This window comes from Lepidochelys kempii, chromosome 6, assembly GCF_965140265.1.
Source record: "Lepidochelys kempii isolate rLepKem1 chromosome 6, rLepKem1.hap2, whole genome shotgun sequence".
Classification (NCBI taxonomy): domain Eukaryota; kingdom Metazoa; phylum Chordata; order Testudines; family Cheloniidae; genus Lepidochelys; species Lepidochelys kempii.
In genome coordinates, this window is record NC_133261.1 from 9,805,616 (window position 1) to 9,833,097 (window position 27,482).

The 27,482-nt window shown below is 54.1% G+C and overlaps 1 protein-coding gene across 2 annotated transcripts; it reads right to left on the bottom strand.

Annotated features, from left to right (window-relative positions):
- Positions 1-26,163, bottom strand: LOC140912370 (integrin alpha-D-like). 2 transcript variants are annotated; one of them, XM_073346645.1, is made up of 30 exons: positions 26,005-26,163; positions 23,158-23,272; positions 22,910-23,013; positions 22,627-22,691; positions 22,199-22,313; positions 21,626-21,756; positions 21,223-21,368; positions 20,610-20,763; positions 18,886-19,036; positions 18,436-18,509; positions 18,211-18,340; positions 17,907-18,055; positions 16,319-16,459; positions 15,800-16,006; positions 15,259-15,389; positions 7,469-7,626; positions 7,144-7,298; positions 6,848-6,979; positions 6,190-6,263; positions 4,835-4,976; positions 4,436-4,549; positions 3,097-3,176; positions 2,857-2,940; positions 2,627-2,705; positions 2,271-2,378; positions 1,872-1,955; positions 1,582-1,695; positions 1,274-1,366; positions 986-1,096; positions 1-792 (listed from the first exon to the last, which is right to left on the bottom strand). In XM_073346645.1, the coding sequence occupies exons 1-30, from the start codon at positions 26,039-26,041 to the stop codon at positions 670-672; spliced, it is 3,501 nt and encodes a 1,166-aa protein (XP_073202746.1). In that variant the 5' UTR covers positions 26,042-26,163; the 3' UTR covers positions 1-669. The 2 variants fall into 2 exon arrangements, with proteins under 2 accessions (XP_073202746.1, XP_073202745.1); XM_073346644.1 differs by having other exon boundaries at positions 22,910-23,016.
- Positions 26,164-27,482: the final 1,319 nt, after the last annotated feature.

Genomic DNA, 27,482 nt, shown 5'->3' on the forward strand with positions numbered 1-27,482 from the left:
GAGAGATTTCAAGTGAGTCCAAGTAATGAGGCATAAAAGTCAGCAATGGTTACAAAGAAAATAAAAGACGAAACGTTTCCGAGCGCCTAACTTAACAAAACTGTATCAGATTCAACCAAAGTGTCTCACCACATGCTTTCAGCAGCCTTCCCGACCAAACCGTGTAGGTCAGGCCCCCTTCCTCTGTGTCCAGCAAATACTTCCTTTCTCTCTTCAGGAGTAGTGAATTAGATGGGGAAGGTGGGCAGGGGGTAATTGTCAGCAAACACCAGTTTCACCGCACACACATGCACAAACCAACGATACACTATTTCCATCAATAATCAAAATGTGCAGCTAGACAACGAACAAAAATTGTTGCGGGAGAACTTATTAGAGTCCCACCTGAATATGCATAAAACTTGTGGTAATGCTAGTGTCGCTCGGGCTGCTTGCAGGATAATTACGTTGGATAATTCTCCATCAAAATTATAAAAAGATCAGTAGAATTCGGCCAAGCCTAATTTGAGTAACGATTGGCTCTAGTTGGCACAAGGATGCATTTTGTTGGTGGGAGGGTGGACAGTGGTTGGTCTTTCTGCATCTTGGAGGTAGCAACATAAGCGGGCAGGGGTGAATCTGGAGCAGCGCAGAGGGAGGCGAAGCTGGGGGCATTGGCGAATGGGGGGGCTATTTCAAGGGAACATCGGAAGCAGGGGGGTTGCCAGTGGAGGCGCTCTGGGTTGGGCCAGCCCCCTCACCCTCCACAGTGTCCTGCATCATCTGCTTGTACTGGCGCTTGAAGAAGCCGAACTGGAAGGAGACAAAGAGGGGAGATGGTGAGAGGCAGACAGAGACAGGCTCATGCTGGAGGAGCAGGAGGGATGGGCTGTGAGAACCTATGAAGGAAAAATCCTTGTACCTCCTCCATGAGCTGGGAGAGCCACAGGCCCCTCCCCGAGGGTGATGGGCTGTAGGGGAGGGGTTAGAGCCCTGCCCCACTCACCTTGTAGAGGGCTGCAGTGATGAGAGCCAGCAGGACCAGGCCCCCCACGCTGCTGCCCACGATGATGGGCAGGTAGTTATAGACCTCGGAGCGCTCCACCACCGTCTGCACCTGGGGGAGAGGAGCTGTGAGATGGGGACCCAGGAGTCCTGGCACCATCATCCACCCCTGCTCTAAATCCCCAGACCCCACTTCCTCCCAGAGCAGGGACAGGACCCAGGAGTCCTGGCTCCCAGCTCTAACCACTAGCCGATGCTTTCTCTATCCTGGGTGCAGTCACTCTGGTACCTGGCGCTGGACAAATCCCTCCTTCTGGGTGTATTTCTTCTCCTCATATTCAATCTGGGCCTCACTCACGAGACTCACTTTCTGCTGCTGAGTCTGGAACAGAAAAATTCACTGTCCCTGATTGGAAATGACACAAACCAGCCCGGAGCATCATCCCAGAGGGACCCAGAGCAATTTACAGGCCATTCACACAGGAGCAATCCCTTGCTCAGCACTGAGATGGAGCCATCTCTGGGGAGAGGCATGGGGGATGTTCATGTTAGGAGGATCTCTTGCCTGGGGCTGGGAAGCAGTAGTAGCTCTCATACCTGGGAGACCCACTGGAAGCTGACGCTTCCTTTGATCATGAACTCCAGCGGCTGCTGCATTTCCAGGGAGGTGATGCTGCACCGGATCTTCTTACAGATGGCCACAGAGCAGTCCTGGGGGTGGAAGGATATTGACAGGTAAGGAGGAGGGTATGCAGGGTCTCAGCATGGCCATGGGGGTCTGGGTCTGTCCATAGCAGGGGTCCCTCCCGCAGCCCAGCCCCCCACGCATTGTCTGTGTTAGTGCCAAGGGGAAAGGGCTTCTGGGACCAGCACCAGCCTGTACTCACCAGCAGGGGGCGCTCGCTCATCTTCTTCACAAAGTCCTTTGAACCGGGTGTTTCAGCCTCACCGACACACTGAGCCAGCTGGGGCTGGGGAGGGAGAGAGACACGGTATTAACAGAGGTGGGAATGGGTCATGGGACCTTCCCTCTAGGGGGCATCAGGGCCAATCTGTCCCCAGGGAAGGGAACTGGCTGGCTCAGGGCAGTGGGGAATGGGACATTGGGCCTTTTCCCACTAGGGGTCGCTGGCTCCAATACAGCCCCAAGGAAGGGGATTGGCTGGTTCAGAGGCTGGGCAGCGGTCTTTCCCCCTAGGCAGCCTGTCCAAGCAGGGGGCGCTGTAGGGCAGAGCCAGCATCACTGGGCCCATCTCACACACACAAGGGCAGGGAGAGGCAAGTACCTTGGAGGGGACGACCTCAGAGGCGTCCCACACCCGGACCCCGCTCAGCTCCACGGGGAACTGGAACGTGACCGAGATGGGGACGCTTCGCTGCCGCAGGTTCTTGACCTGAAAAAAAAAGACTCGTCATAGGGCATTGCAGGAAGAGAACCCAGGAGATCTGATTGCCAGCCCCCGCTCTGACCCTCAGACTCCACTCCCCTGCCAGAGCTGGGGGTAGAACCCAGGAGTCCTGGCTTCCTGCTCACCCCCACCTTCATCTCTCCGTGCTCTAACCCACTAGATCCCATTCAACCGCTTCCACTCCCTCCCTCTTGCCCCATCTCCCCCCTCGCACTCTGTGCTGCTGGCCTCACCTCGTACCGATGTGTCACTGGCACACTTGTCCCTGCCTCCTTGGAAGAGAAGTTGACGTACTTGGTCGACTCCTCGAGGCTGGGGGAGGAAAAGGACGGAAGGAAGGAGAGAGACGGGAGTGTGCTGGATGGGGCTGGAGAGTGGCGGTGGGTGGGGACGCTGTGCTGCAGGGGGCGGGGATGGGGCCCCAGCAGGGGGCGCTCTCCCCTCTGTCTCCGCACTGACCTACCTGGTGAGGATGACGAAGATGCCGTACTTGACCGGCAGCTCCGCCCGGTGAATCATGCGCTGGGTGATGGGGCCGCCATTGTCACTGGGGGAGGGGAGGGCAAAGGGCAGAGACGTGAGGAGACTCAGGCAGATAACTGGGTGGGGAGGCTGCATGACAGGCCTCTGCCCTGCCCTGTTCCCTGCACGGCCCCCTCCCACTGCCCCCACCCTGACCCCTGGCCCTGCACGGCCCCCTCACCTGCTGGCCTTGGCCGTGATCTGCAGCCTGTCCCCCAGGTCGGCCTCAGAGGAGACGTCGAAGGTGGCCACGAAGACGGCCTGGAAAACACACGGGGGTGAGAGCTGCTGGGCTCAGGGCCTGGGGAACTGCCAGAGACTGTGGGGCGTGGAGAGCGGGGAGGCACAGGGGACCAGGGGGACTGTTGTATGAACTTAGATGGAGGCAAAGGTGTTAACATGACCCTGTCCCTGTCCACAGAGAGCACTAATCTGGTTTGGGATCCAGAGACCTCAACCCACTCCGTGTCATGGCAACACCCCATTAACCTTTTTAGGACCCCAAAGGGGGGAGGGAACAGCCCCTCCCCTTCTCTCCACCCAGTGAGGCCTGATTTCCAGCCCCCACAAAGTCTGGCCTTTGGTTTGCAGCCCTGGCAGGGCCTGACCCCAGCCCCGGAGTGACCTCAGGACTCTGTTTGCAATGACTCTCCAGGCTCCCCGGGGCACTTTCCCCAGCACATCGCTTGTCACGGGCTGGGCTGACCCCAGGGAACTGCCCCTCTCTGCTCCCAGCTGGGATCTCACTAGGGTTGCCAACTTTCTAATTGCACAAAACCGAACACCCTTCCCCCTCCCCTACCCCTTTTCTGAGGCCCCCACCCCTACACACTCCAGCCCCCATCCCTCAGTTGCTTGCCGTTCTCCACCCTCACTCACTTTCACTGGGCTGGGGCAGGGAATTGGGGTGTGGGAGGGGGTGAGGGCTCCAGCTGGGGATGCAGGGTTTGGGGTAGGGTCAGAAATGGAGTAGGGAGATGGCCTGCAGGAGCGGGTTTGGGATGCGGGCTAACCTCAGGCAGCACCCAGTTACCAGTGCAGTGGGATTAATGTGGGCTCCCTGCCTGCCCTGGCTCCATGCTGCTCCCGAAAGGTCCGGGCCACCAGGCAGAGGCGCGAGCAGGCAGCTCTGTGCAGTGCATGCTACCAACTCCCACAGGCGCCACCCCCACAGCTCCCATTCACTGTGGTTCCCGGCCAAAAGGAGCTGCGGAGCCAGCACTGGCGGGAAGGGGGTGGGTGGGCAGCGCACAGAGCTTCCCTGATCTCCCCTGCCTCAGAGGGCTTCAGAGACATGCCGGCCACCTCCAGGAGCCCCGTGCAGCCAGGGCAGGCAGGGAGCCTGGCTTCGCCTCGCTGCACCGCCAACCATACTTTTAACAGCCCGGTCAGCGGTGCTTATCGGCGCTGCCAGGGTCCCTTTTCGACCGGTCATTCCAGTCAAAAACTGGATGCCTGGCAACCCTCACTCACACCTGGGAAGTTCACATGACAGGGCTGAGGCCAGGGCCCATCCCTACCTCAGCTCCACTCCAGAAGATGGGGTAGTTGATGTGGCAGGTGCTGTTCCTCTGAGTCTGTTCCTCGGAGCCCACGGCCGAGCTGCACTTAACGGCCACGGCCCTCCTGTTAGACTGACCATGAGAGACCAGCCAGTGAGAGAAGTAGACCACAGCACCCCTGATAAGCCCCCTGCACACTCCCTGCAACTCAGCACCCCTGCCGAGCCCCACCTGGCATGCTCCCTGCAGCTTGGCGCCCCCCGCTGAGCCCCCCGCTCCCCACAACTCAGCTCCTCTATCGAGCCCCCCACCTGCTCCCTGCAGCTCAGCAACCCCTGCTGAGTTCCCTGTCCACTCCCTGCAGCATGGCTCCCCACTGCAGAGCCTGCCCCTCATGCCTGGTGTTCGTTGGGGTACCTGGAGCAGCAGGACCCGGCGGTAGGACAGCGCGGCTGGGTAGAGGAACTGCACCGTGGTGCTGTAGGAATTCTCCCCATAATTCTGGATGGAGACGGTGGTGTTGAGTTCGGGGGTAACGCCCACCACCAGGGTGCTCAAGCTAAGGCGGGAGAAAGGGGTGAGCTTCCTCAGGGCAGTGCCCTGGATGCTCTGTGAACTTTTTCTATCAGTGTCCACCCGGGGACCCCAGCGCTGTGAGCTTCCAGCGGTGTATCTTCCCCACAGCAGTGCACCCTGTGACACTACGCCCCATATTCTTCATAGAGCTACTGTTGTGATATGAATATGGCATAACTAATTTGTATTTTATGCAAGATGGGTCACGTGCAGTATCACTGGAAAGGTGATGATTTACTGAATGTGATTGTCCTATTTGTTTGGGGATGGGGCTCAAACAGGGAAACAAAGGATTCCTGCCACATGTAAATCCTATATAAGGCAGGGAAGTGAATTTATCAGGGCTGGTTCTTCACTAAATCTCTGCCCAAGATGACTGCTGAAAATACCTAAGATTGATCTGGGGAAGAAAGGACTGGACCCAGGCTAGAAGGTGTCTGGCCTGTGAAAGGAATATCTGGGGTTTGAAGCTACAAGAAAGAGCGGTTTGTCTACAAGAAACACTGCAACCTGCTTAAAACAACATTTACGGTGAGAAATTACTACTCATAGCCAGTTTCTTTAGTGTATTAAACTTAGTTTGCATGTTTGTTTTATTTGCTCAGTAATCTGCTTTGATCTGTTTTCTATCCCTTATAATCACTTAAAATCTATCCTTTGTAGTTATTAAACGTGTGTTTGTTTTCTCTAAACCAGTTTGTGCAAGTCATAACTGGGGGGCAAAAAGCTGTGCATATCTTCCTTCACATTGAGGGAGGGGGTGATTTTCATGAGCTTACGCTGTACAGTTTTCTGTGTAGCGCAAGACAATACAATTTCGGGTTTACACTCCTGTGTCTACTTGCGTGCCGGACAATTCCCGAGCTGATTCTTCCCATGCAGAGCTGATTTCAGTGTCTGTGTCTTTCTGCAGCTGGGTGTGTCCCTACCTGGGTGTGTGCTGGAGGAGGCTTGAGGGCCTGGCTCAGCAAAACAGTGTAAGGGAGCCCAGGCTGGTGGAACCAGCGGGCTCACTGCTATCCCCAGTACATCAGGGGGCACCCCGGAGTGGGAGGGGGCAACCCTTCTCACCCCCCATCCATCAGCACTGGAAATCTAACAAGATCTCCAGCTGGATGTGGAAGATCCGAAGCGTGATCAAACCAAATGTGTCCCATCATGGTAGGTGTTTTTGGAGGGAGGATTCAGTGATTTACCCAGAGAAATTGAAGGAGATTTCTAACTGGTCATCGCAGCGGTCATCTGTGCCACAGTCCTTCTGAAACGGGAGCTGGTTGGAGACCCAGGAGAACAGAATCAGAGTGGCTGGAGAGGGGTCTGCAGCACCACCTGCCGGAGTGACACTGTGGGGACCCAGGGACCCTCCTGTTACCCCAGCACCTCCCAGCCCCTTGCACTGGGGGACAGATAAACCCATCATCAGCCCCCCGCACCCCACCCTTCAATCTCACCCTCTGCCCAGGGGCAGTTTCACACTTCTAGGAGTGCCACGACTGGAGGACTGGCCAGCTGAGGGGGATGGGGAACAGGACATGGGATCTTTCCACTCTAGGGGGCCCTGGCCATAATAAATATTGACAATTGTCTCGTAAAAATCATTTTTTTAGCCAAAATATTTGGGTTTTTGGACAGAAATTTTGGGAGCTTTGAGGAGAAGTTGGAATGTTCCCATGGAGGGGAGATGCCAAGGCAAACTCAGCATCCATCTGCCACCCTCGAGTGGCTGTGCTGTGTAAAGGGGATTAGGAGGCTGTTGCTGCCTCTGAATTTTCCAGACTCTTGCATTCAAACCCCACGGTCACTGGTTCAATCCCTGCAGCAAACCCACCGCAGGGCCTGGCTCTGGCAGCTTACCCAGCCTGCAGACACCGTCGCGGAGTCCTCGCTCAGGATGGGTTTGAGGTTGCTAGCGGTAGAGATGGGCTCCCCCATCAGGGTGTAGTTGAGACGCAGGGTTATGGGGGTCAGGGTGTCCTCTGGGCAGAGCTGGGGAGACAGAAAGACATGTCGGACCCCTGAAGGGAAAGGGGGGCTGGGGGCTGGGTGGGACCAGGAGAGAGGTTTGTTCTCTGGGTGATTTGGGAGCAAGGGGCAGAGTTGGAGGGGCAGACACAGTGGGAGGGGAAGGAGTTAGGACCCCCCACACTCACAGAAAACGTTATCCGGTACATCTCACATCTCGTCTCGATGCCGAGCTGCAGTTCCCTGCTCAGGATGGGGCCGATGGAGTTGAAGGCGGCTCGGATCTTTGTCCGCCCGGGGTCCAGAGCCAGGCTGTACTGGATGGTGCTGGAGATCCTGTCACCTACGGGGAAAGGGAAACGAGGGACAGAGAAGTTGAGAGCAGGAACTTCAAGGGGAAATGGGACACAGGGCTTTGCCCTTCTAGGGGGTGGTGGTTCCGATCCATCTCCAGGACAGGGGACTGGCTCACTCAGAGGGGAGGGGAATGGGGGGGCGTGGGTTTGGTCTGACCTAGGCTGTCCCTGGTGGTCTTAGTGACAGTGAAGCAGACCTCTGCCCTGCTGGCCTCCGTGTTGAGCTGCTCCTGCCCCTGGCAGTTGAAGGCTGAGGTTGGGATCGTGTGGGGCTGGAAGCTGATGGAGACCCCAACTCTGAGCACGGGCCGGGACCTGCCATGGGAGGAACAGAACCGTCACCCAGCTGCTCTCTGCAATGGAGCCAGGCCCCCTCCCTCCCCTGAGCCTCCCACCCAGCCTGGATGTGCTCACAGCACCCCAGGGAGATGGGTTATGGACACGCAGCTCTGCTAGAGGAGATGCTGGGGGGCAGAGAAGGGAGCAGCAGAGCTGTCCTTGTGCCATTCTCCAGCTGGGGGCAGCAGTCACAGACACTCACACTCAGAATACTACGGCCTTGTCTACACTGTAGAGATTTTTTCTACAAAAGGCAGCATTTGTCCACAAAACACTGGAGGTTTACACACGACAATGTGACTTATGGCGACAAAACTCTCCTGTTTTGCCGACAACGTAAAACCACCTCGACGAGAGGCTTTGACCTTTTTGCGGCAAAGTTTTGTCGACAAAGTGCCAGTGTAAAGACTGTGCTTGGTCATGTTGCTGTGATTGGCCCCCAGGAGATGTCCCACAATGCCCTTCCTGAGAGAGTGACCAGGTGTCCGATTTTCAAATGGAACAACCGGTCGAAAAGGGACCCTGGCGGCTCCTGTCAGCACTGCTGACCAGGTGGCCGTTAAAAGTCCGGTCGGGGGTGCTGCAGCTCTAAGGCCGGCTAGTCCCTTCCTGTCCTGGCTGGCACTGGGCTGTGCCCCAGAATTGGCCAGAAGGTCCGGCCTCTGGGGCAGGGGGGCACGTTCTCTGAGTGCTGGCTCTGCACTCCCCGGCCAATGGGAGCTGGGGCCGGGGGGAGGGGGGCGGTGCCGGTGGCAAGAGTGGTGTGTGAAGCCTCCTGTCCCCCCACCTAGGACCCAGACCTGCTGGCTGTTTCTGGGGTACGCATGGCAGTAGGAGAGCCTGCCTTACCCCCCCCCCCGCCCCCACTGCACTGCTGAGCAGGAGCCACCAGAGGTCAGTCCATGTCCCAATCCTGATTCCCAACCCCGTGCCCCAGCCCTGAGCCCCCCCGACCCAGAGTCCCCTCTTGTACTCCAAACCCCTCATCCGTAGCCCCACCCCAGAGCCAGCAACCCCAGCCCAGAGCCCTCACCCCCTCTGCACCCCAACCCCTTGCCCCAGCCCAGAGCTCCCTCCCACACCTTGAACTCCTCACCCCGTTCCTACCCCATAGCTAGCACCCCCAGCCCACAGCCCTCAACCCCTCCTGCAACCCAACCCTCTGCCTCAACCCACAGCCCCCTCCCTCACTCCAAATCCCTCAACCCCACACCCCAGCCTGGAGCCCCGCCAACAAGCCAAACCCCTCATCTCCAGCCGTACCCCAGATCCTGCACCACACCCGGAGCCCTCACACACCCCAACTCCCTGCCCCAGGCCGAGCCCCCTCCCGCATCCTGAACCCCTCATTATTGGCCCCACCGTGGAGTCCACACCCCCAGTTAGATCCCTCACCCCCTCTCACACCCCAACTCCTGCCCCAGCCCAGTGAGAGTGAGTGAGGGTGGGGGAGAGCGAGCCACCGATGGAGGGGGAATGTAGTGAGCGGGGGCGGGGCTTTAGGGAAGGGGGAGGGCAGGGATAGGGCCTCAGGGAAGAGGCAGGCATTCGGTTCTGTGTGACTAGAAATTTGGCAAATCTACGACCTGACCGCTCTAATCAGCGGTTCGAACCCTGCTGCTCTGCAGCCACAACTTCAAGACCTACAGGCAGATTTCTCATGGCATATGTGAGAAGAGCTACAAATCGGGACACGGTGCAGTGCAGAGCGAAGATAAAGGAGCTGAGGCAGGCGGACCAGAAGGCAAGGGAGGCAAACCCTCGCTCCGGTGTTGCAACAAAGAGCGGCCGCTTCTACAAGCAGTTGGACACCATTCTAGGTGGCAACCCCATCTCCACCACCAAGAGCCCCGTGGACACTTTGATGGGGCGGGAGGGAATGGAAAGTGGACCTAACCCTGAGGACGAAGTGGTGGATGAGGAGGTCAAGTTGGAGGACGTTTTGGACCCCATGGCAGGGTCGTCCAGTACCATGGTGAGTCAGGAACTCTTTTCCACTCCAGAGGGGTGGAGCCAGTCCCAGCAGTCTGTCTCCGGCAAGCACGATGCAGGAGAGGAGACCCCTGGTGAGTGATCTTTTTGAGCAGATACTGCTCGATTACATGGCAGACAGCTGTCCTTTGCTCTGAATACTGTAGTGGTGGGTGAAGGAAGAGATAGAAATGTGCAAGACCAGCTTTCCCTGTGCAGCTTAGCAGTGCAGCAGAAGAGGGTGCTGATGCACATCTAGATTTCATGGGAATCCTCCAGAGAGATCTCTAGGAAACTACCCTGGAGGTTCTTGCCAATCCTCTGCCAAAGGTTCCTTGGCAGAGCTGCTTTGTTCCTTCCCCATTGTAGGAAATTTTCCCGCACCACTTGGCAATCACTTGTGCAGGGACCAAAGAGGCACCCAGGTGAGCAGCCTAGGGACCTGGTCTGAACCTGGATGCAGGCAGTAGATGTGCCCTTGCTTACCCTCAGGAATGAGCTATCAGCTTCACTGACACCTGCCTGTGGAAAATGGTGGCAGAATTTACAATATTGTCCCCAGTCCCCTTCACTGATCCTCTGAAAGCATCATCAACACCCTTTGCCCCATTTTGAATGTCCACCCCGCACCTAGGCCATACTCACCATGTTTACAGTGTTTGTTGAGATGTGTGCTTGCCAAGGTACATTGAGAAAGTGATTGGTATGTTACAAGAGGTGTATTTCACTGTAATGATTCAATGCTGTGCATGAACTAACTATCATGCTTCTAGAAAAGGAGTACTTGTGGCACCTTAGAGACTAACAAATTTATTTGAGCAAAAGCTTTCATGAGCTACAACTCACTTCATCAGATGCATTCAGTGGAAAATACAGTGGGGAGATTTATATACACAGAGAACATGAAACAACACTGAATGAATCCGATGAAGTGAGCTGTAGCTCACGAAAGCTTATGCTCAAATAAATTTGTTAGTCTCTAAGGTGCAACAAGTCCTCCTTTTCTTTTTGCGGATACAGACTAACACGGCTGCTACTCTGAAACCTGTCATTATGCAAGGCACTGAATTTAGCCGTATGGAGTGGAAATTTATCAACTTCATGAAAAAACTCATACAGATACAGACAGACATCATCTTCCTTTCCAAATGCAAACAGATGGACATCATATCGAAAGGACTGAAGGTAAAAAATCCATCACAATCTACATACCACACAGACTATGCTGACAGCTTGTGCCACACGCTCTCAAAGAAACTGCAGAACCACCTGATCAACATCCTCTACAGCAAACAGGGAAAGATTAAGAATGAGCTCTCAGAACTGGATACTCTCATAAAAAAACAACCTTCCACACAAACCTCCTCATGGCTGGACTTTACAAAAACTAGACAAGCCATTTACAACACACACTTTGCTTCTCTACAAAAGAAAAAGGACACTAAACTACTACATGCCACAAGGGGCCACAACAGTGGTTCCTTTAACCCACCCAGCAATATTGTTAATCTATCCAACTATACTCAGCCCAGCAGAAGAATCTGTCCTATCTCGGGGCCTCTCCTTCTGTCCCTCCACCCCCAGGAACATGATACAGTTCTGTGGTGACCTAGAATCCTATTTTCGACACCTCCTACTCAAGGAATATTTCCAACACACCTCTGAGTAACATACTAACCCACAGAGACCTTCCTACCAAGACTACAAAAAGAAGGATTCTGGGTGGACTCCTCCTGAAGGTTGAAACAACAGATTGGACTTCTACATAGAGTGCTTCCACCGACGTCCACGGGCTGAAATTGTGGAAAAGCAGCATCACTTTCCCCATAACCTCAGCCGTGCAGAATACAATGCCATTCACAGCCTCAGAAACAACTCTGACATCATAATCAAAAAGGCTGACAAAAGAGGTTCTGTTGTCATCATATATAGGTTGGAATATGAACAAGAGGCTGCTCGGCAGCTCTCCAACACCACTTTCTACAAGCCATTACCCTCTGATCCCACTGAGGGTTACAAAAAGAAACTACAACATTTGCTCAAGAAACTCCCTGAAAAAGCACAAGAACAAATCCGCACAGACACACCCCTGGAACTCCGACCTGGGGCATTCTATCTACTACCCAAGATCCATAAACCTGGAAATCCTGGACGCCCCATCATCTCACGCATTGGCACCCTGACAGCAGGATTGTCTGGCTATGTAGACTCCCTGCTCAGGCCCTACACTACCAGCACTCCCAGCTATCTTCGAAACACCACTGACTTCCTGAGGAAACTACAATCCATTGGTGATCTTCCTGATAACACCATCCTGGCCACTATGGATGTAGAAGCCCTCTACACCAACATTCCACACAAAGATGGACTACAAGCCGTCACAAACAGTATCCCTGATCATGTCACGGCAAACCTGGTGGCTGAACTTTGTGACTTTGTCCTCACCGATAACTATTTCACATTTGGGGACAATGTATACCTTCAAATCAGCGGCACTGCTATGGGTACCCGCATGGCCACACAGTATGCCAACATTTTTATGGCTGACTTAGAACAACGCTTCCTCTCGTCCCCTAATTCCCCTACTCTACTTGCACTACATTGATGACATCTTCATCATCTGGACCCATGGAAAAGAAGTCCTTGAGGAATTCCACCATGATTTCAACAATTTCCATCCCACTATCAACCTCAGCCTGGACCAGTCCGCACAAGAGATCCACTTCCTGGACACTACGGTGCTAATAAGCAATGGTCACACAAACACCACCCTATACTGGAAACCTACTGACCGCTATTCCTACCTACATGGCTCCAGCTTTCATCCAGACCACACCACACGATCCATTGTTTACAGCCAAGCTCTACGATACAACCGCATTTGTTCCAACCCCTCAGATAGAGACAAACACCTACAAGATCTCTATCAAGCATTCTTACAACTACAATACCCACCTGCTGAAGTGAAGAAACAGATTGACAGAGACAGAAGAATACCCAGAAGTCACCTACTACAGGACAGGCCCAACAAAGAAAATAACAGAACGCCACTAGCCGTCACCTTCAGCCCCCAACTAAAACCTCTCCAATGTATCATCAAGGATCTACAACCTATCCTGAAGGACGACCCATCACTCTCACAGATCTTGGGAGACAGGCCAGTCCTTGCTTACAGACAGCCCGCCAACCTGAAGCAAATACTCACCAGCAACCACACACCACACCACAGAACCACTAACCCAGGAACCTATCCTTGCAACAAAGCCCGTTGCCAACTGTGTCCACATATCTATCCAGGGGACACCATCATAGGGCCTAATCACATCAGCCACAATATCAGAGGCTCGTTCACCTGCACATCTACCAATGTGATATATGCCATCATGTGCCAGCAATGCCCCTCTGCCATGTACATTGGTCAAACTGGACAGTCTCTACATAAAAGAATAAATGGACACAAATCAGACGTCAAGAATTATAACATTCAAAAACCAGTTGGAGAACACTTCAATCTCTCTGATCACTCGATTACAGACCTAAAAGTGGCAATACTTCAATAAAATAACTTCAAAAACAGACTCCAACGAGAGACTGCTGAATTGGAATTAATTTGCAAACTGGATACGATTAACTTAGGCTTGAATAGAGACTGGGAGTGGATCGGTCATTACACAAAGTAAAACTATTTCCCCAAGTTTATTCCCTCCCCACTCCCCACTGTTCTTCACACGTTCTTGTCAACTGCTAGAAATGGCCTACCTTGATTATCACTGCAAAAAGACCCCCCTGCATCTCCCCGCTCTCCTGCTGGTAATAGCTCACCTTACCTGATCACTCTCCTTACAGTGAGTATGGTAACACCCATTGTTTCATGTTCTCTGTGTATATAAATCTCCCCACTGTATTTTCCACTACATGCATCCGATGAAGTGAGCTTTAGCTCATGAAAGCTTATGCTCAAATAAATTTGTTAGTCTCTAAGGTGCCACAAGTACTCCTATTCTTTTTGCAAATACAGACTAACACGGCTGCTACTCTGAAACCTATCATGCTTCTGTGCACTGTTTCCTGTGCATCTGCAGATGTGGCATTCAGGGGACCCCACTACACACCAGCAGAGCACCTACTCCAGATAAGGAAGCAACCAAGGTGGAGCAAGGAGGATGTGTTCAGAGAGATGCTCCAATCCTCTGAGTCAGAAAAAAAAGAACGCATGGTGCTGAGAGAAGTGGAAAGATGGGACAGAAAGAGGTGTGAGGAGCACATTCTAAAGGCCCAAGAGAGGATGATAAAAGTGACAGAGGAGCTCTGGGGCTGGGGTTAGTGGGGGCCAGCCTGCAGCTAGGGATGCCAGGCAGCTGGAGCCGCTGCTTGCATCACCTGCCCGGCGCTCAGGGCTTGTGTGTGTTCGTGTGCGGGGGGGCTCTGGCAGGGAAGGGAGGCGCGGGAGGGGTAGAGCCCTGAGTAGAACGGGTGGGCTAGGCCAGGGGATAGCACCCCCAAGCCCCCAGTTCACCGACCACCCATGCCTACACATAGTGATTGTTGCTGCTAGTAATATTTACATGCATTCTAGTCATTTGCTTACTAGAAATCCCAGTCAGGAATCAACGCAAGTGCTAGGTCAAATAAGATAATTGAGTTTAATGAAGCATGGCAGATTGCTGTATAGAAATACACATTACTGGTTCGCAATCTCAAAATCTTGCCTCAGTCAGCAGTCAGCTATGACCATTGAATTCTTTTTCTCACTTAGATCTAACCTGCCATAAAGGCATCGCTAGCGCGCTCTTAACCTGCCAAAGCACATTCCAGGAGAATTCTGCACCTACTCAGCCTATTGTTGAAGCGCTCCTTGCTGCAGTCCAGGTTTTCCCGAGTAAGGCTTCATGAGCCATGGGTGTAAGGGGTAGGCTGGGTCTCCCAGGAACACTGTGGGCATTTCAAAATCCCCCACTGGAATCTTCTGGTGTGGAAAGAAAGTCCTTGCTTACTCCTTTCTGTACAGACCAGAGTTTTTTAAGATGCGTGCATCATGCACCTTCCTGGACCACCCTGTGCTGATGTCAGTGAAATGCCTGCAGTGATCAAGAAGCGCCTGCCATACCTCAGAGAAGTACCCCTTCCTATTACTGTACAGATTGGGTGCTCACGATGTACTGCCTGACCAGCTCCGGTGTGTTCAAAGCAGTGACCACAACAGTAGAGAGCATTGCGGGGTCCATTCTTTCACACAGAGATGGCGGGCGCACAGTAAACAGGGGGTGTTAAAAATGCCACTAAAATTGGTCGGAAGCCCATGGAATGCTGGGACAGAAAACAATGCATCATGGGACGCTGAGCGAGCACCCATGAGGCGCTGCGATCCACTCCGCCTTCCCACAATTCCTAGCTGCAGAATGTGGCGAGTCGCACCCTGGGATAGGTACCCACCCAGAGCCCTGCTCTCACTGTCAGTGCCAGACCACCAAATGTGGATGTGCTCTGCCGACACAAGGAGCGTAGTGTGAACATGCAATAGCGGTGAAATTATCGCGCTTCTTAATCGCGGACAGAACTTCTATCAAAAAAACTCTGTAGCATCGACAAGGCCTGAGACTGCCATGTGGAGCAGCGCAACGACACAGAGTAACTCACCTCAGCAGCAGGACCTGCCCTTCTGCCCCCACCGCGATGTCTGGCAGTCCGTCCCTCGTCAGGTCTGTCCCACCACTGACGGCCTGGCCAAAGTAGTGCAGCCTGCTGGGAAACTGTGACCCCTCGATGCGCTGTGGGGCAGAGAGAACAGCAAGGGGTGGGAAAGGGGCGTCTGTTCTGTACAATGGGCACTAGGGGGCTGTGGAGAGTGAGGGGTGGCTGTACTGTACAATGGGCACTAGGGGGCAGCGGAGGGTAAGAGGTAGGAAAGGGGCGGCTGTACTGTACAATGGGCACTAGGGGGCAGTGGAGGGTGAGGGGTGGGAAAGGGGCGGCTGTACTGTACAATGGGCACTAGGGGGCAGCGGAGGGTGAGGGAGGGGAAGGGGTGGCTGTTCTGTATAATGGGCACTAGGGGGCAGCGGAGGGTGAGGGATGGGAAAGTGGCAGCTACAGGCTAATAGGCACTAGGGGGCTATGGGGCCCCATCATGTCTCTTCGGGGCTTTCTGGTGACCCCTCCTCACACGGGCTGGGCTCACCTGTCTATACTGGGGATTGAGTCCTCCCTTTTCCCCATGGAAGATGTACAAGGCCCCGCTATTGTCGCTCTCCATGGGGGCCCCGATGGCCACATCCGTCTGTCCGTCCCCGCTGGTGTCCCCGATTTCTGACATGCTGGCCCCAAAGCGCCCGAAAGCCTGCCCCATCTGCCCCTGCAGTGTCTTGGTGCAGATCAATGCCATCCTCTGCAGGCCCCATCGAAGGAAACACATGGGGAAAGGATCAGCACTGACTTCCAGCAGAGAGTACCCCGGCCCCTACTGACTGTCTTTCCCTCTCTCTGCAGCAAAGCGCTCCTTGGCACCGCTCTGGGGCATCAGGGCCAGAACTGACTGTCAGGGAAAAGCTTTCCTGAATGATCCCCCCCATCCTACTTCCTGGAGCACCGCGCCTGTTACTGCCATGCTAATTGTCCCAGCATCACAACCCCATGGCAGTGCAGGCAAAGAAGAACCCCAGGCCATCCATCTTCCCCCTGGCTCCATCCTCTTTCTTACCGGCCAGTTAATCAGGCAGTTATAGACCCGTCCTCCATTCAGAGGTGTATGGTACATGGGGGCTCCGATTAGAACCAGGTCCGTGTTCCCATCTCTGTCGAGGTCCACAGCGCACAGTGTACCCCCAAAATATGAGCCAATCTGGAGAGGCAGATAAGTCACCCCTTTCATTTAGTCACCTCCTCCTTCTTCTCCCACTGGGACCCTTCTCACCCTCTGGGGCTGAGGATTCAGTCCCAATCCTCATTCCATCCTCAGTCGCACCCTCTCGCTGCACAGCGGGTGGTGCTGTTGCTGAAAGGGTTCTTGCACAATGAGGCAGCTAGATCTCGGAGAGACGCTGAATGCTAGTTGTGGTGCAGTTCTTTCTAGCGGCTGTTCTAGCACGAGTAAAGTTTATTCACTGACTGAGTCACTCTTGTAAGTTCTGTTCCACTGGAACGTATAGGCAGTTAGATCTTGGAGAAATTCACTTCGTTAGTGTAGTGTGATCCTTTTCGAACACTGCTGATATCACTAGTAATGTAATTTTCCTTGCCTGAGTCTCTCTAGCCCAGATCCACAAAGGTACTTATGTGCCTAACCCCCAGACTTAGGTGCACTGAGATTCACAAAACCTCTGCATGGCTGCTGCTGACCCTTTAGGTGCCTAACCTGACTTGGTGCCTATGTTTTTGCAGTAGAAGCTCCTTATGTTGCTGCCTCAAGGGCAGGGCATGTGCACTCCTGTCTTACTCTAGGCAGCCAGTTGCCCATTTCCCACCACAATCAAGCAGGATCCACAAACTGAGGGAAGACAAACACTCCTCCACCTGTAGGGCACCATCTGGTACATGTGGTCAGAGGAGAAGGACTTGAACAGGGGTCTGCTATTTCTTAAGTCAATGCCCTAACCCCTGAGCTGTGGGCTCCCTCGGTCTTGACTGTTAAAGTTATTCCAAATTAATTGACTAATTAAATATCAGTTGGGCTGCACAATGTGTACAAATCACAACCACCCTAAGGCCCAGTGGTCAGGGCACTCCCTGAGAGACAGCAGAGCCCTGGTTAAAGCCTTCTTCCTCATCAGGCAAAGCAGGGACTCAAACCAGGGGTTGTTCACGTCCTAGGTGAGAAATCTAACCACCATCAATAAGGGAGGCGCTCCCTCTTCTCCTCCGGCTGGTTTGTGAAGATCGTGGTGGCTCTGAGCCTGCCTACTGGATGAGGCCCAACGTTTGAGCTAGGTGGAAGAGTGCCTATCTTCCCCCCGTTCATGGATTACTGGCAGGGGTAGGTGCCTCCCTGCAGCATCACAACGCCTAAGTCCCTTGGTATGTCTGGGCCTCTATCTGTATCGGTCTCATGAGCTCTATCTAGACTGTAAGTGAAGGTAACAGCAGTGGGATATTGGAGAGATGCTGAATGTCAGCTGCGGCGCAATTCCCTAAACCAGTCAAGTTTATCCCCTGCCTGAGGCTCTCTGACTGAATCGTTCCTGAAGGTGAATCCAAACACAAATATTACACCATGTCAAAATCTTACAGGCTTCCTCCAGCCCTCTCTCTCTCACACCCACACTCCATATTACCAGTAACATTCCCCGTACCTGTTTTCCCAGCACCTCTGATGTGGGTGTCCATTTCCCACCCTTGCTATCTCGGAAGAACAGGATCACTTTGCCAGCATGTTGGTAGCGAGGGGCCCCGACCACGTAGCTGCTCTGCCCATTGGCTGTGATGACCTGAGACGAATAACCTCAAAGGAAGAGAGGGACGTGGGGAGGTGAGATGGGAAACAGCCCTACAACAGTGCTGCACAGAACTTTCCCAGAACTGAGATGCAGCCACCTCTGGGGCGGGGCACGGGGGCTGTTTAAATAGGTAAGGGAAGCTCGGTGGGTTTGTTCTTACCGAGGTAAGCATCATTCATGTCAGTGGAGTTTCTGGATACGTTGATGAAGCTCGGCTCCGCGCCACTCCCATACAGGTATATCCCACCGGACCAGTCATAGGTTCCCACCGCTCCCAGCACAGGCCCGTTCTAAACCGACAGGGACGGCAAAGGGGACCGATTACAGGGAACAGACAGCACAGCATGTATTTACTAGACACACCCTGGTGCCAGGCGTCACTCACAGGGGACAGCAGGGAGCTGAATCCTTCCTGGGACATCTCCAGCTGGAAGGAGCTGCCGCTCTGAGACTGGGTGCCTGGGGACAGAAACAGACAGACAGACACAGGAGAGATCATCATAGACAGTAAAGGAACCGTGTCCCATTCCCTGAGCCAGCCCGTCTCCCCACCCTCGAGGCTGGATTGGATCCAGGGCCCCTGAGAGAAAAGGCCCCGTATCCCATTCCTCAGCTCCTTGAGCCAGCCAGTCCCCTGCCCGGGGGCCCCAGGATGAGAAAGGCATCAGGGACATTTAGGGAGGAAGATTAATGGATACATGTTGAATGGGGAAAGAGAGAATATTTGGGGCCTATTTGGGCTCTGGATTCCCAGCAGCTCCCCGTCCCATCTCAGCCTTCAAAACACATTTCTAGAGCCCCAGGGTCAGTGCAGCCCCTCCCCTGGCTTTGGTACCTTCGATACCGAATATCTTCTCCTTCAGCTGGTTCTGGATGCCCTGGAGGGCATCGAAATTGTCCACCCGGAAGACGTGCTCCTTGGTGGGCTCAGAGGCGATCTCCTGGAGCTCCCGTTGGGCAGTAGCTCTGGAGAAGGCCTCACCAACCTTCACGGCGTAGAGGGAGGTACAGGAGAGACCAGGGCATGGGATCAGTCACAGCCCAGAGCCCTGGGCCAACACCCACCCGCCCCGAGCCCTGCTGGGCCCTAGAGAGGCATGGCTCAGCCAGCGCCATGTGCCACTCTGGTCAGTGGGGGGTGGCGGGCCGCTGGAGCCTGGAGTTATGGAGCCTGCCTCATTTCAGCACCGAATTGTGTCGGTTGTACCAGCAGCAGGGCACAGGTGTCTCCTTGCCATGGGGATTGTCAGCGTTCTGGGGCCCAGCATGACTCAACCTCCAGGGCGTAGTGAGGGGTGAGTGCAGGCAATGTCTCCGAGGGACACCTCAGGGCAAGGGGTGAAGGGCCGGGACCACTGCGCTAGTCCGGGTGGGTTGTGTGCAGTCAGTTCAGAGGTGGAGTCAGGCACCTCCCGGTAAGCAGCAGACAAAGGTCGAACAAGATCCAATGGCTGGAAACAGAATTTACACCCATTCAGATTGGAAAGAAGGTCTCAGGTTTAACTGTGAGGGGAATTAACCCTTGGAGCAGCTCACCACGGGCCGTGGTGGATTCTCCATCCCTGGCAATTTTTACCTCAAGACTCGCTGGTTTTCTAAGAGATCTGCTCTGGTTTCAGCAGGGATTATTTGGGGCAGTTCTCTGGCCTGTGCTCCACGGGAGCTCAGACTAGATGACTGCAAAAGTCACTTCTGGCCTGGGAATCTATGATTCTAAACCCGAGTTTGTTGATGTAGGACTTACGTCGACCTAACTCTGTAAGCGGCCTCGCTAAAATGTAGCTCCCACCCCTGTAACTCGTCCACCACACCGACTTCATAACTCCACTTCCGCAAGAGCCGGTGCACTGAGCTCAATGTAGTCAAGTCGGTGCAGTGTCCGCATAGGCACCACATTGCTTATATCGCCTGCGGGCGCTGGCTGTCAGGGCCCCATCATGCCCCACACTGACAGTTAAGTTGGTACAAGCGCTCCTCGTGAGGACGCGCACCACCAACAGAAGGAGGATAATGTGCACATGAAAAAATTATTGAATTACTGAGGTGGCTGTGTGACAAGGTAACTTAAGTCGATTTAAGTTTGTCGTGTAGACTTGCCCTTTATCTTGCTGCTGATGCTCATTTCAATCTCTTTGGCTCAGCAGTTTCATGGAGACAAATGTCAAGTGACTGACACCAGTTTGGGGAGGATCAGAGCCGTTGTTTGAGCCCCAGGTGTGTGCAGAAAAAACTATTAGAACTGGGTGATTTTGCTGTTTAACTGGGGGGCTGTATGTCAGGAGCCCCTAGTTCAAGTGACCCCAAATCCTAACCTGTGTCCCCATGAGGAATTCCAAATTTCATGGCAATCTGAGTCAGCACGTGGACCGTAGGGCAGGCAGAAAACCCAACCTGTAACTAGACAGCTCTGCTCAACCTGAACAAGAGAGGAGCTCCAGCTCTCCTATAACGTCACACGTTGACCCAGTTACAACCCTGGGTCAGTTCTTTTCCCTTATCTAATGAGAACCTGGACATGGGCTCAGATCCCTACTAGTTCTCCACACAGCCGCAGCTCACCCCGATGGCGTAGCGGATGATGCCAGCTCTCTCAGCCTCGGGGATGGCGTCTGAATAAGAAAGCGGGTCTCCGTATTTATTCCCATCTGTGATCACAATGAGAAACTTGGTGGCCTCATCCCGAGCGCCTTTCCCAGAGGTGAACAGCTCCCGCCTGGAAAAGGGGGGGTGGGGAACGTCTGGGAGGGTTATTGATACGTAATAACACCTAGCGCTCGTCCACTGCTTTGGCATTGCAGATCTCAAAGTCCTTTACAAAGGAGGCCACTGTCATTGCCTCTATTTAACCAACGGAGAAATTGAGGCACTCGGCGGGGCTGTGACTTGCTTAAAATCACACCGCAACAGAAGCTCAGAGCTGGCAATAGATCCCTGGAGCCCTTGCTCGCAGCATCTCCCTCCCCGCTCTAACCTACTAATGCCCACCCACCTCCCGGAGTGGGGACAGAGCCCAGGAGTCCTGATGCCCAGCCCCCCTGCTCTAACCACTAGTCCCCAGTCCCTTCCTACAGCTGGGGATAGAACCCAGTGGTCCTGAGTCCTTTCCCTTAGCTCACATGTCCTTACAGCCCATTCCCTGTGGAGTCAGCACTGGGAGGAGGGCAATACCTACACGACTTTCCAGATGGCTGTGGCCGTGTACGTCGTTCCACGAAGCTGCTCAATCCTCCAGACGAGGTGATCGGGGTCATGACTTCTCCTGTACTCCATGAAGTCGAAGTGCAATTGAAATTTATCGGAGTACTGCATGAGGGCGAACTGCAAGGGGAGGCAGGGAGAAGAGAGAAAAACAACCCCAGGGGTGGAGGGTAAGAAAAGCAGGCGTCAGACTCAGTTAAGGGCTGAGGCAGTCGGGACGTAGTGGTTCTGTGGGAATTTTTTCCTGGTTTTGGATGCAAAATCCTTTACTGCTCCCCCTGCAGCACAGCGCCCCCTAGCGCCGCACTGGGGTATTGGGGTCAGCACTGACTGCGAGAGGCAGGGTACGTAGTCAGGGTTCAGCTTCTGCCCATTACCTGCGTGTCGGTGCTGCGGAAACGCTTCATGATCTCAGAGAGAAACGTCTTCATTTTTCCAAAGTCTTCAGGTGCGATGCTGCCCGAGCCGTCGACGAGGAGCGCTATGTCTGTGGCACGTCTGGGGCACTCTGAGAGGGACAGGAAAGAAATACATCCTGACTCAACTCCACAAACATGGAGAAAACCCAGTAGAAAGAGCTAGACCAGACCAATGGGTCCATCTAACTTGGTATCCTGCCCCCTCCCTGCAACCCCGGATCAGACCAATGGGCCCCTCTGTCGCAATATCATCCCATCCCTGCCATGGAGGGGTCCTGAGTGTAGAGCATGACATGCACTGGGATGAAAAAAATACACCCCTCCCCCTCCCAGAGCTGGGACAGAACCCAGGAGTCCTGACTCCCAGCTCCAACTGACTTCCTGAATCAAACTAATGGGCCCACCTAGCCTGGTATCCCAACCCATATCAGACCCATCTAGACCCATCTCCCCTCCAACTTCCCATGTCCCTTGTACCCACCCGTGACCCCAGAGCATAGGTCCCCCCCACACCCCTGTGTTACCCCTCACCTGGCTGGGTGTCTGGGATGCGCTGGATCTGCCGGAGGCTCTGGTCCAGGAGGAAGCAGTAGCCGTTGACGTACATGTTCTCCCCGCAGGCCCGGTGCACCGTGGGGCCGCACACCTGGGGCACGAGAAGGCACGGGATCAGTAGGTGCCCCTCTGAACAGAGCACTGAGGGTGGGGGAGCCAGGAGTCTGGTGGGGGAGCCAGGGGTCTGCTCCCTCCCCATAGATATGCAGGGAAAGGCCCTGCAAGGGCAGGGGAGCCCCCTGGGGCAGACGGGACCCACACGATGGCATCACCTGGTTCCAACGCTCCCTGCTAGTTCACGCAGGGTTTTTTGAAGGAATCCTGGAATGATGAGGGAGTAAATGTTGGACCCCACTCCCAGCACCCCACTCCCAGCACCCATTTCCCCTGGGTGTGGTACCTACCAGGAACTGGGAGCCTCGGGAAGCCAGAGACAAACCGAGGGACATCTTCATGGCATCGGGGGGTCCTGACAGGGGAGAGAAGCACACCAGGGTGAGAAAATAAACTCCATTCCTGTCCCAGAGCACAGTATAGAACCAAGGATTCCTGACTCCCAGCTCCCCCCACTCTAACCACTAGACCCCACCCCACCTCACTCCCTCCCAGAGCTGGGGACAGAACCCAGGAGTCCTGACTCCCACTCCAATCCTCTTGCTGCACCCCACAGCACAGGGTGCCCCCTACTCTGGATGAGGATCTCCTGGCAGCGTCTGGAACCCGGGTCACACTTGTAGACTTTGCCAGTTTCATTCACGCCTCCTATCTGCTGCGGGGCCCCGACGATCAGCCTGCTGGGAGAGAGCAGAGGGGGGTTAGGGAGATGCCCCATCACACCCAGGGGAGTGGGTCCCACGAGGGGCAGCCCAGCCAGACAAGCCCCTTAGCATTGGGCATGAATTATGTGGGGCCCTGAGCCCATGTTAGGCCCTTACCCCCGAGTGCTGGCACTCCCGAACTGCACCACGCTCTGCCCAAACCCCGCTGCTGCCTCCTGGAAGGTGATGGGTCCTTCCACGTCCACACTGAACTCATGGCTTGGTGTCAGCGCTGCAGGGGTTAAACAGTCACCAGTTAGAGCTTCCCCTATGGAGAACGGGCCAGTGTTTGGGGCTGAGGGGCCGGCTCCTTCTGGCTACGGGACTGAATTCCACACACACACACCCCGCTCTAACTCAACAAATCCCACTCCTCTCCCAAGCCAGGGATAGAACCCAGGTGTCCTGACTCCCAGCTCCTCACCACCTGCTCCCTAGTCCTCAAGGCCTATATTATGCAAATCATTCCCTGCATTTATTTGCATAGTGCCAGTCACTCCCGCTTAAAAATAAATATCAAGAGTGGAGCTAATGCTGGTGAAGGGAGCCCTAGATTTGTCTCCATCAGCTTCCCTGACGCTGATCCATAGCGGGTGCACTTCCTGTCGGGGTACCAGGGTCAGATCAGAGACTTCATAGACTGATAGATTCCAAGGCCGGAAGGGACCATTGTGATCGTCTAGTCTGACCTCCCGGATAACACAGGCCAGAGAACTTCCCTGCATTAATTCCTGATTGAACTACGGCAGGTCTTTCAGAAAAACGTCCAATCATGATTTTAAATGTCCAGTGATGGAGAATCCACCACAACTCATGGCAAACTGTTCCAAGGGTGAATTACGCTTCCTGTTAAAAATGTCGGCTTTATTTGCAGTCACGAGCCAAGTCTGCACTACCACTTACGGCGGCAAAACTTGTGTTACTCAGGGGTATGAGACAACCACACCTCTGAGCGACATAAGTTTCGCTGGAGTTGATCGGGAATGTCCTGCCCACCTGATGGTAATAGTGTTAATTACCCTATGTAAAGTCTCATCATTAGCTGTACCCTTAGCAAGTTCATTCCAAAACCTTTCTGAGACTGAGCACCAGACCCCACTCCCCTCTTAGAGCTGGGGATAGAACCCAGGAGTCCTGACAACCAGCCCCTCCCCACCAGTTCATTCAAGTTTCCTTTGTGTCTAGCCCTGGATGGCCATTTTATGCAAATTGCCCATGCATTCATTTGCATAGCAGCAGAAACTTCCATGTGAAGAAGAAATCTAAGGAGTGTGTTTAGCACTGGTGAATGAAGCCCTTGATTTATCTCTTGCCGACCCGGATTCACGGGGGGAGGGGGACTTTCTGTAGGGTCGCAGGGGCAGATCAACCTTCACAGAATTACAGAATAGAACGCCAGAAGGAACTGCTGTGTTCATCTACCCTGACTTCCTGTGTAACAGGAGCCAGAGAGCTTCTCTAAATTAATCCCTGTTTGAACTAGACTGGAACATTTAGAAAAAGATCCAATCTTGATGTAAAATTGCCAGTGACGGGGAATCCACCACGACCCCTGGTAAATTGTTCCAGTGGTTAACTCCTCTCAGTGTTAGAAATGTTACATCTCATTTCCAGTCTGAAGTTGTCTAGCTTCAGCTTCCAGCCATGGATCATGTTACACCCTCCTCTGCTAGATTGAAGAGCCCATCATCAAATATTTGTTCCCCACGCAGGTACTTATAGACTGAGGTCATCACCCCTTGGCCTTTGCTTTGTTAATCTAAATAGCGATAGACTCAAGGAGCTCAATCCATCAGGCAGATTTCCTAATGCTTTGATCATTCTCATGGCTGTTCTCTTGAGCCCTCCCCAATTCATCAACATCCTTCTTCAACTGTGGGCACCAGAACTGGCAGAACAGGATTCCAGCAGCACTCGCATCATGAGCAAATACAGAGGTAAAATAACCTCTCTGCTCCTACTCGAGTTTCCCCTTCTTCTGCCTCCAAGGATTGGCCACAGCATCGCAGTGGGAGCTCCTTGGCCCAGGCAGTTCTCGGTCTCTCGACCGAGTCTGTCAGCTAATGCAGGGTGGCCTGGTAAGCTTGTGCCATAGGAGCCCAAGCTGAGACCCACCAAACTCATGTCACACAAGATACACCAAACAGCCCATCAGTGGCAAGAGTGAATCCCTAACACACAGCGTGGCCATCCCGCTGCAAGAATCCCCTGGGAGCTGCCCCCTCCAGGCCTGGGAGGTAGTAAAGACCCCCCAGAGCTGTAGGAGGAGCAGATATGGGGCAAAGCGGGGTGCAGAATTGTGAAACTGGGTGGGTGGGGCCTGGGGATAAAGGACCTGAGGATGGGGGAGGAGCTGAGGTGGCCTCCCCCATTCTTCCCTTCATCCCTTTTCAGACCCCATCTCCAGCCCATCCCCCTCACTCTCAGCCAACCCAAAGTCAGCCCCCTCCATTCCCTGATGGGTCCAGGACTCACAGAGAAGAGAGATGTGACGTTGAAGCAGCGGGAAGTGGCTGTGGTTTAACAGCAGGATTGCGCAATTGCGAACACTGCATCCACTTCGCATCCGCCGGACCCTCGCCCCACATCCTACCGAGCACACACGCCCCACAGAGAAGGGGAGTCGCACCTCTGACCCACTCCCATCCCAGAGAGTCTGGGGGAACAGAAGACAGAGGGAACTGCACCCAGGAATGCTGGTTATCGGCGCCCTCCATCCCTCCTCTAAGCCACTAGAGCCCCATTCCCCGCCCAAATTTGGGGAGAGAACCTAGGACTCCTGATGCACAGGTCCCCCGCTGTAACCCACCAGACCCCACTCCCTCCCACCCGCCCAGAGCCAGCCAGGGATAGGACCACGAGTCCCGACCGTCCAGCTGCTCCCATCACCCTGCCAGAGGGGTACTCGCCGGGCACCCATGTGGAGGAACCCAGCATTTCCCAGTCCCTCTGGCTGGCACTTACCTGCGCACAGGTAGAGGAGCAGAGGCAGGGGGTCCATCCTGTGCTGGGTGAGGAGCGGGGAGTGAGAGGTTCAAGGGCGCTGCCTGGAGAGGAGGCAGCGGAGTGCAGAGGAAAGAGAAGTGATACCCAAAAAGAGAAACACTGATGGGGCGAGGGGGGACAGATTCAGGGGTGTTATAGGGAGGGAGCAGAATGGAGAAAAGAAAAAGGCAACTACACTGAGACACCCAACTAGTCAGACACACACGCAGCTAAATGGAGACAGGTGAAAAAACAAATAAAAAAGATCAACCACATACACCCTGAACTTTCCCATACCCTCCCCCACCCCTGAGAGTGGTCAACTAGTTACATGCGGTGTTGCTAATTTAGTCATTTTCTACCCCCACCCCCCACCCTTTGTAAATTCAACACCCCTCTCATTTTAATTCTTGTGGAAAATACTGCGAATTCAACCCTGAGACAAACACACACAACTAGACAGACACCCATACAACTACCCTGAGACAGACAGACACACAACCAGACAGATAAACACCTCTACTCTGAGACAGACACACACACACACAACTACACTGAGATAGACAGATACACAATTAGACACACAACTGCAGTGAAAGACACACACAGCTAAACAAACAGACAACACTGAGACAGACACAGGATGATAATGAGACACACAAATCACACACACACAAAACAACACTAAGTCACCCAAATACACACACACAATATGACACTGAGACAACCTGACACGGACAGTCACAATCCAACGCTCCACTGACAGACAGACACCCAAAAACCACTCACACACCCCTGCACTGAGACAACCACACACACTTTTCTTACACCCAGTGGCGACCACTGGACAAACGCTGCCCTCCCAGCCGTTCCCGCAGGAGTGAACCCCCCTGGGCTGGTGCCTCCCCTTTGGCTGTGTAAGCCGCTCGGCGTGAGAAGGGCAGAGGGCTCCCACCTGATCTGCATGGGTGGGGAGCTGGTACCCCAGACCCGTGGGTGCTGCACCCTGTGGCGGCTCCCAGGAGCGAAGCAGGGCTCTGCTAGGCCAGGGCCATGATGGAGGAAACTCAGGGAGTGGGATGCGTTTACACTGGTATTGGATTCCAGCCATGGGAGCACATTAGACCTTTCTCTGCCAGACTGAAGAGCCCATCATCAAATATTTGTTCCTTATCACTCTCAGCCAGGTTTTCTAATCTCCTAATCATTCTCGTGGCTCTTCTCTGACCCCTCTCCAATTTATCAACATCCTTCATGAACTGTGGGCACCAGAACTGGACACAGGATTCCAGCAGCACTTGCACCACTGGCAAATACAGAGGGAGTAGGCCCTCTTTACTCCTACTCGAGATTCCCCCATTCATGTGTCCAAGGATTGGCCGCCACATTGCACTCGTTGCTCCTTGACCCAGGCACTTCTCAGTCTCTCGGCCGAGTCTATCAATGAGTGCAGGGTG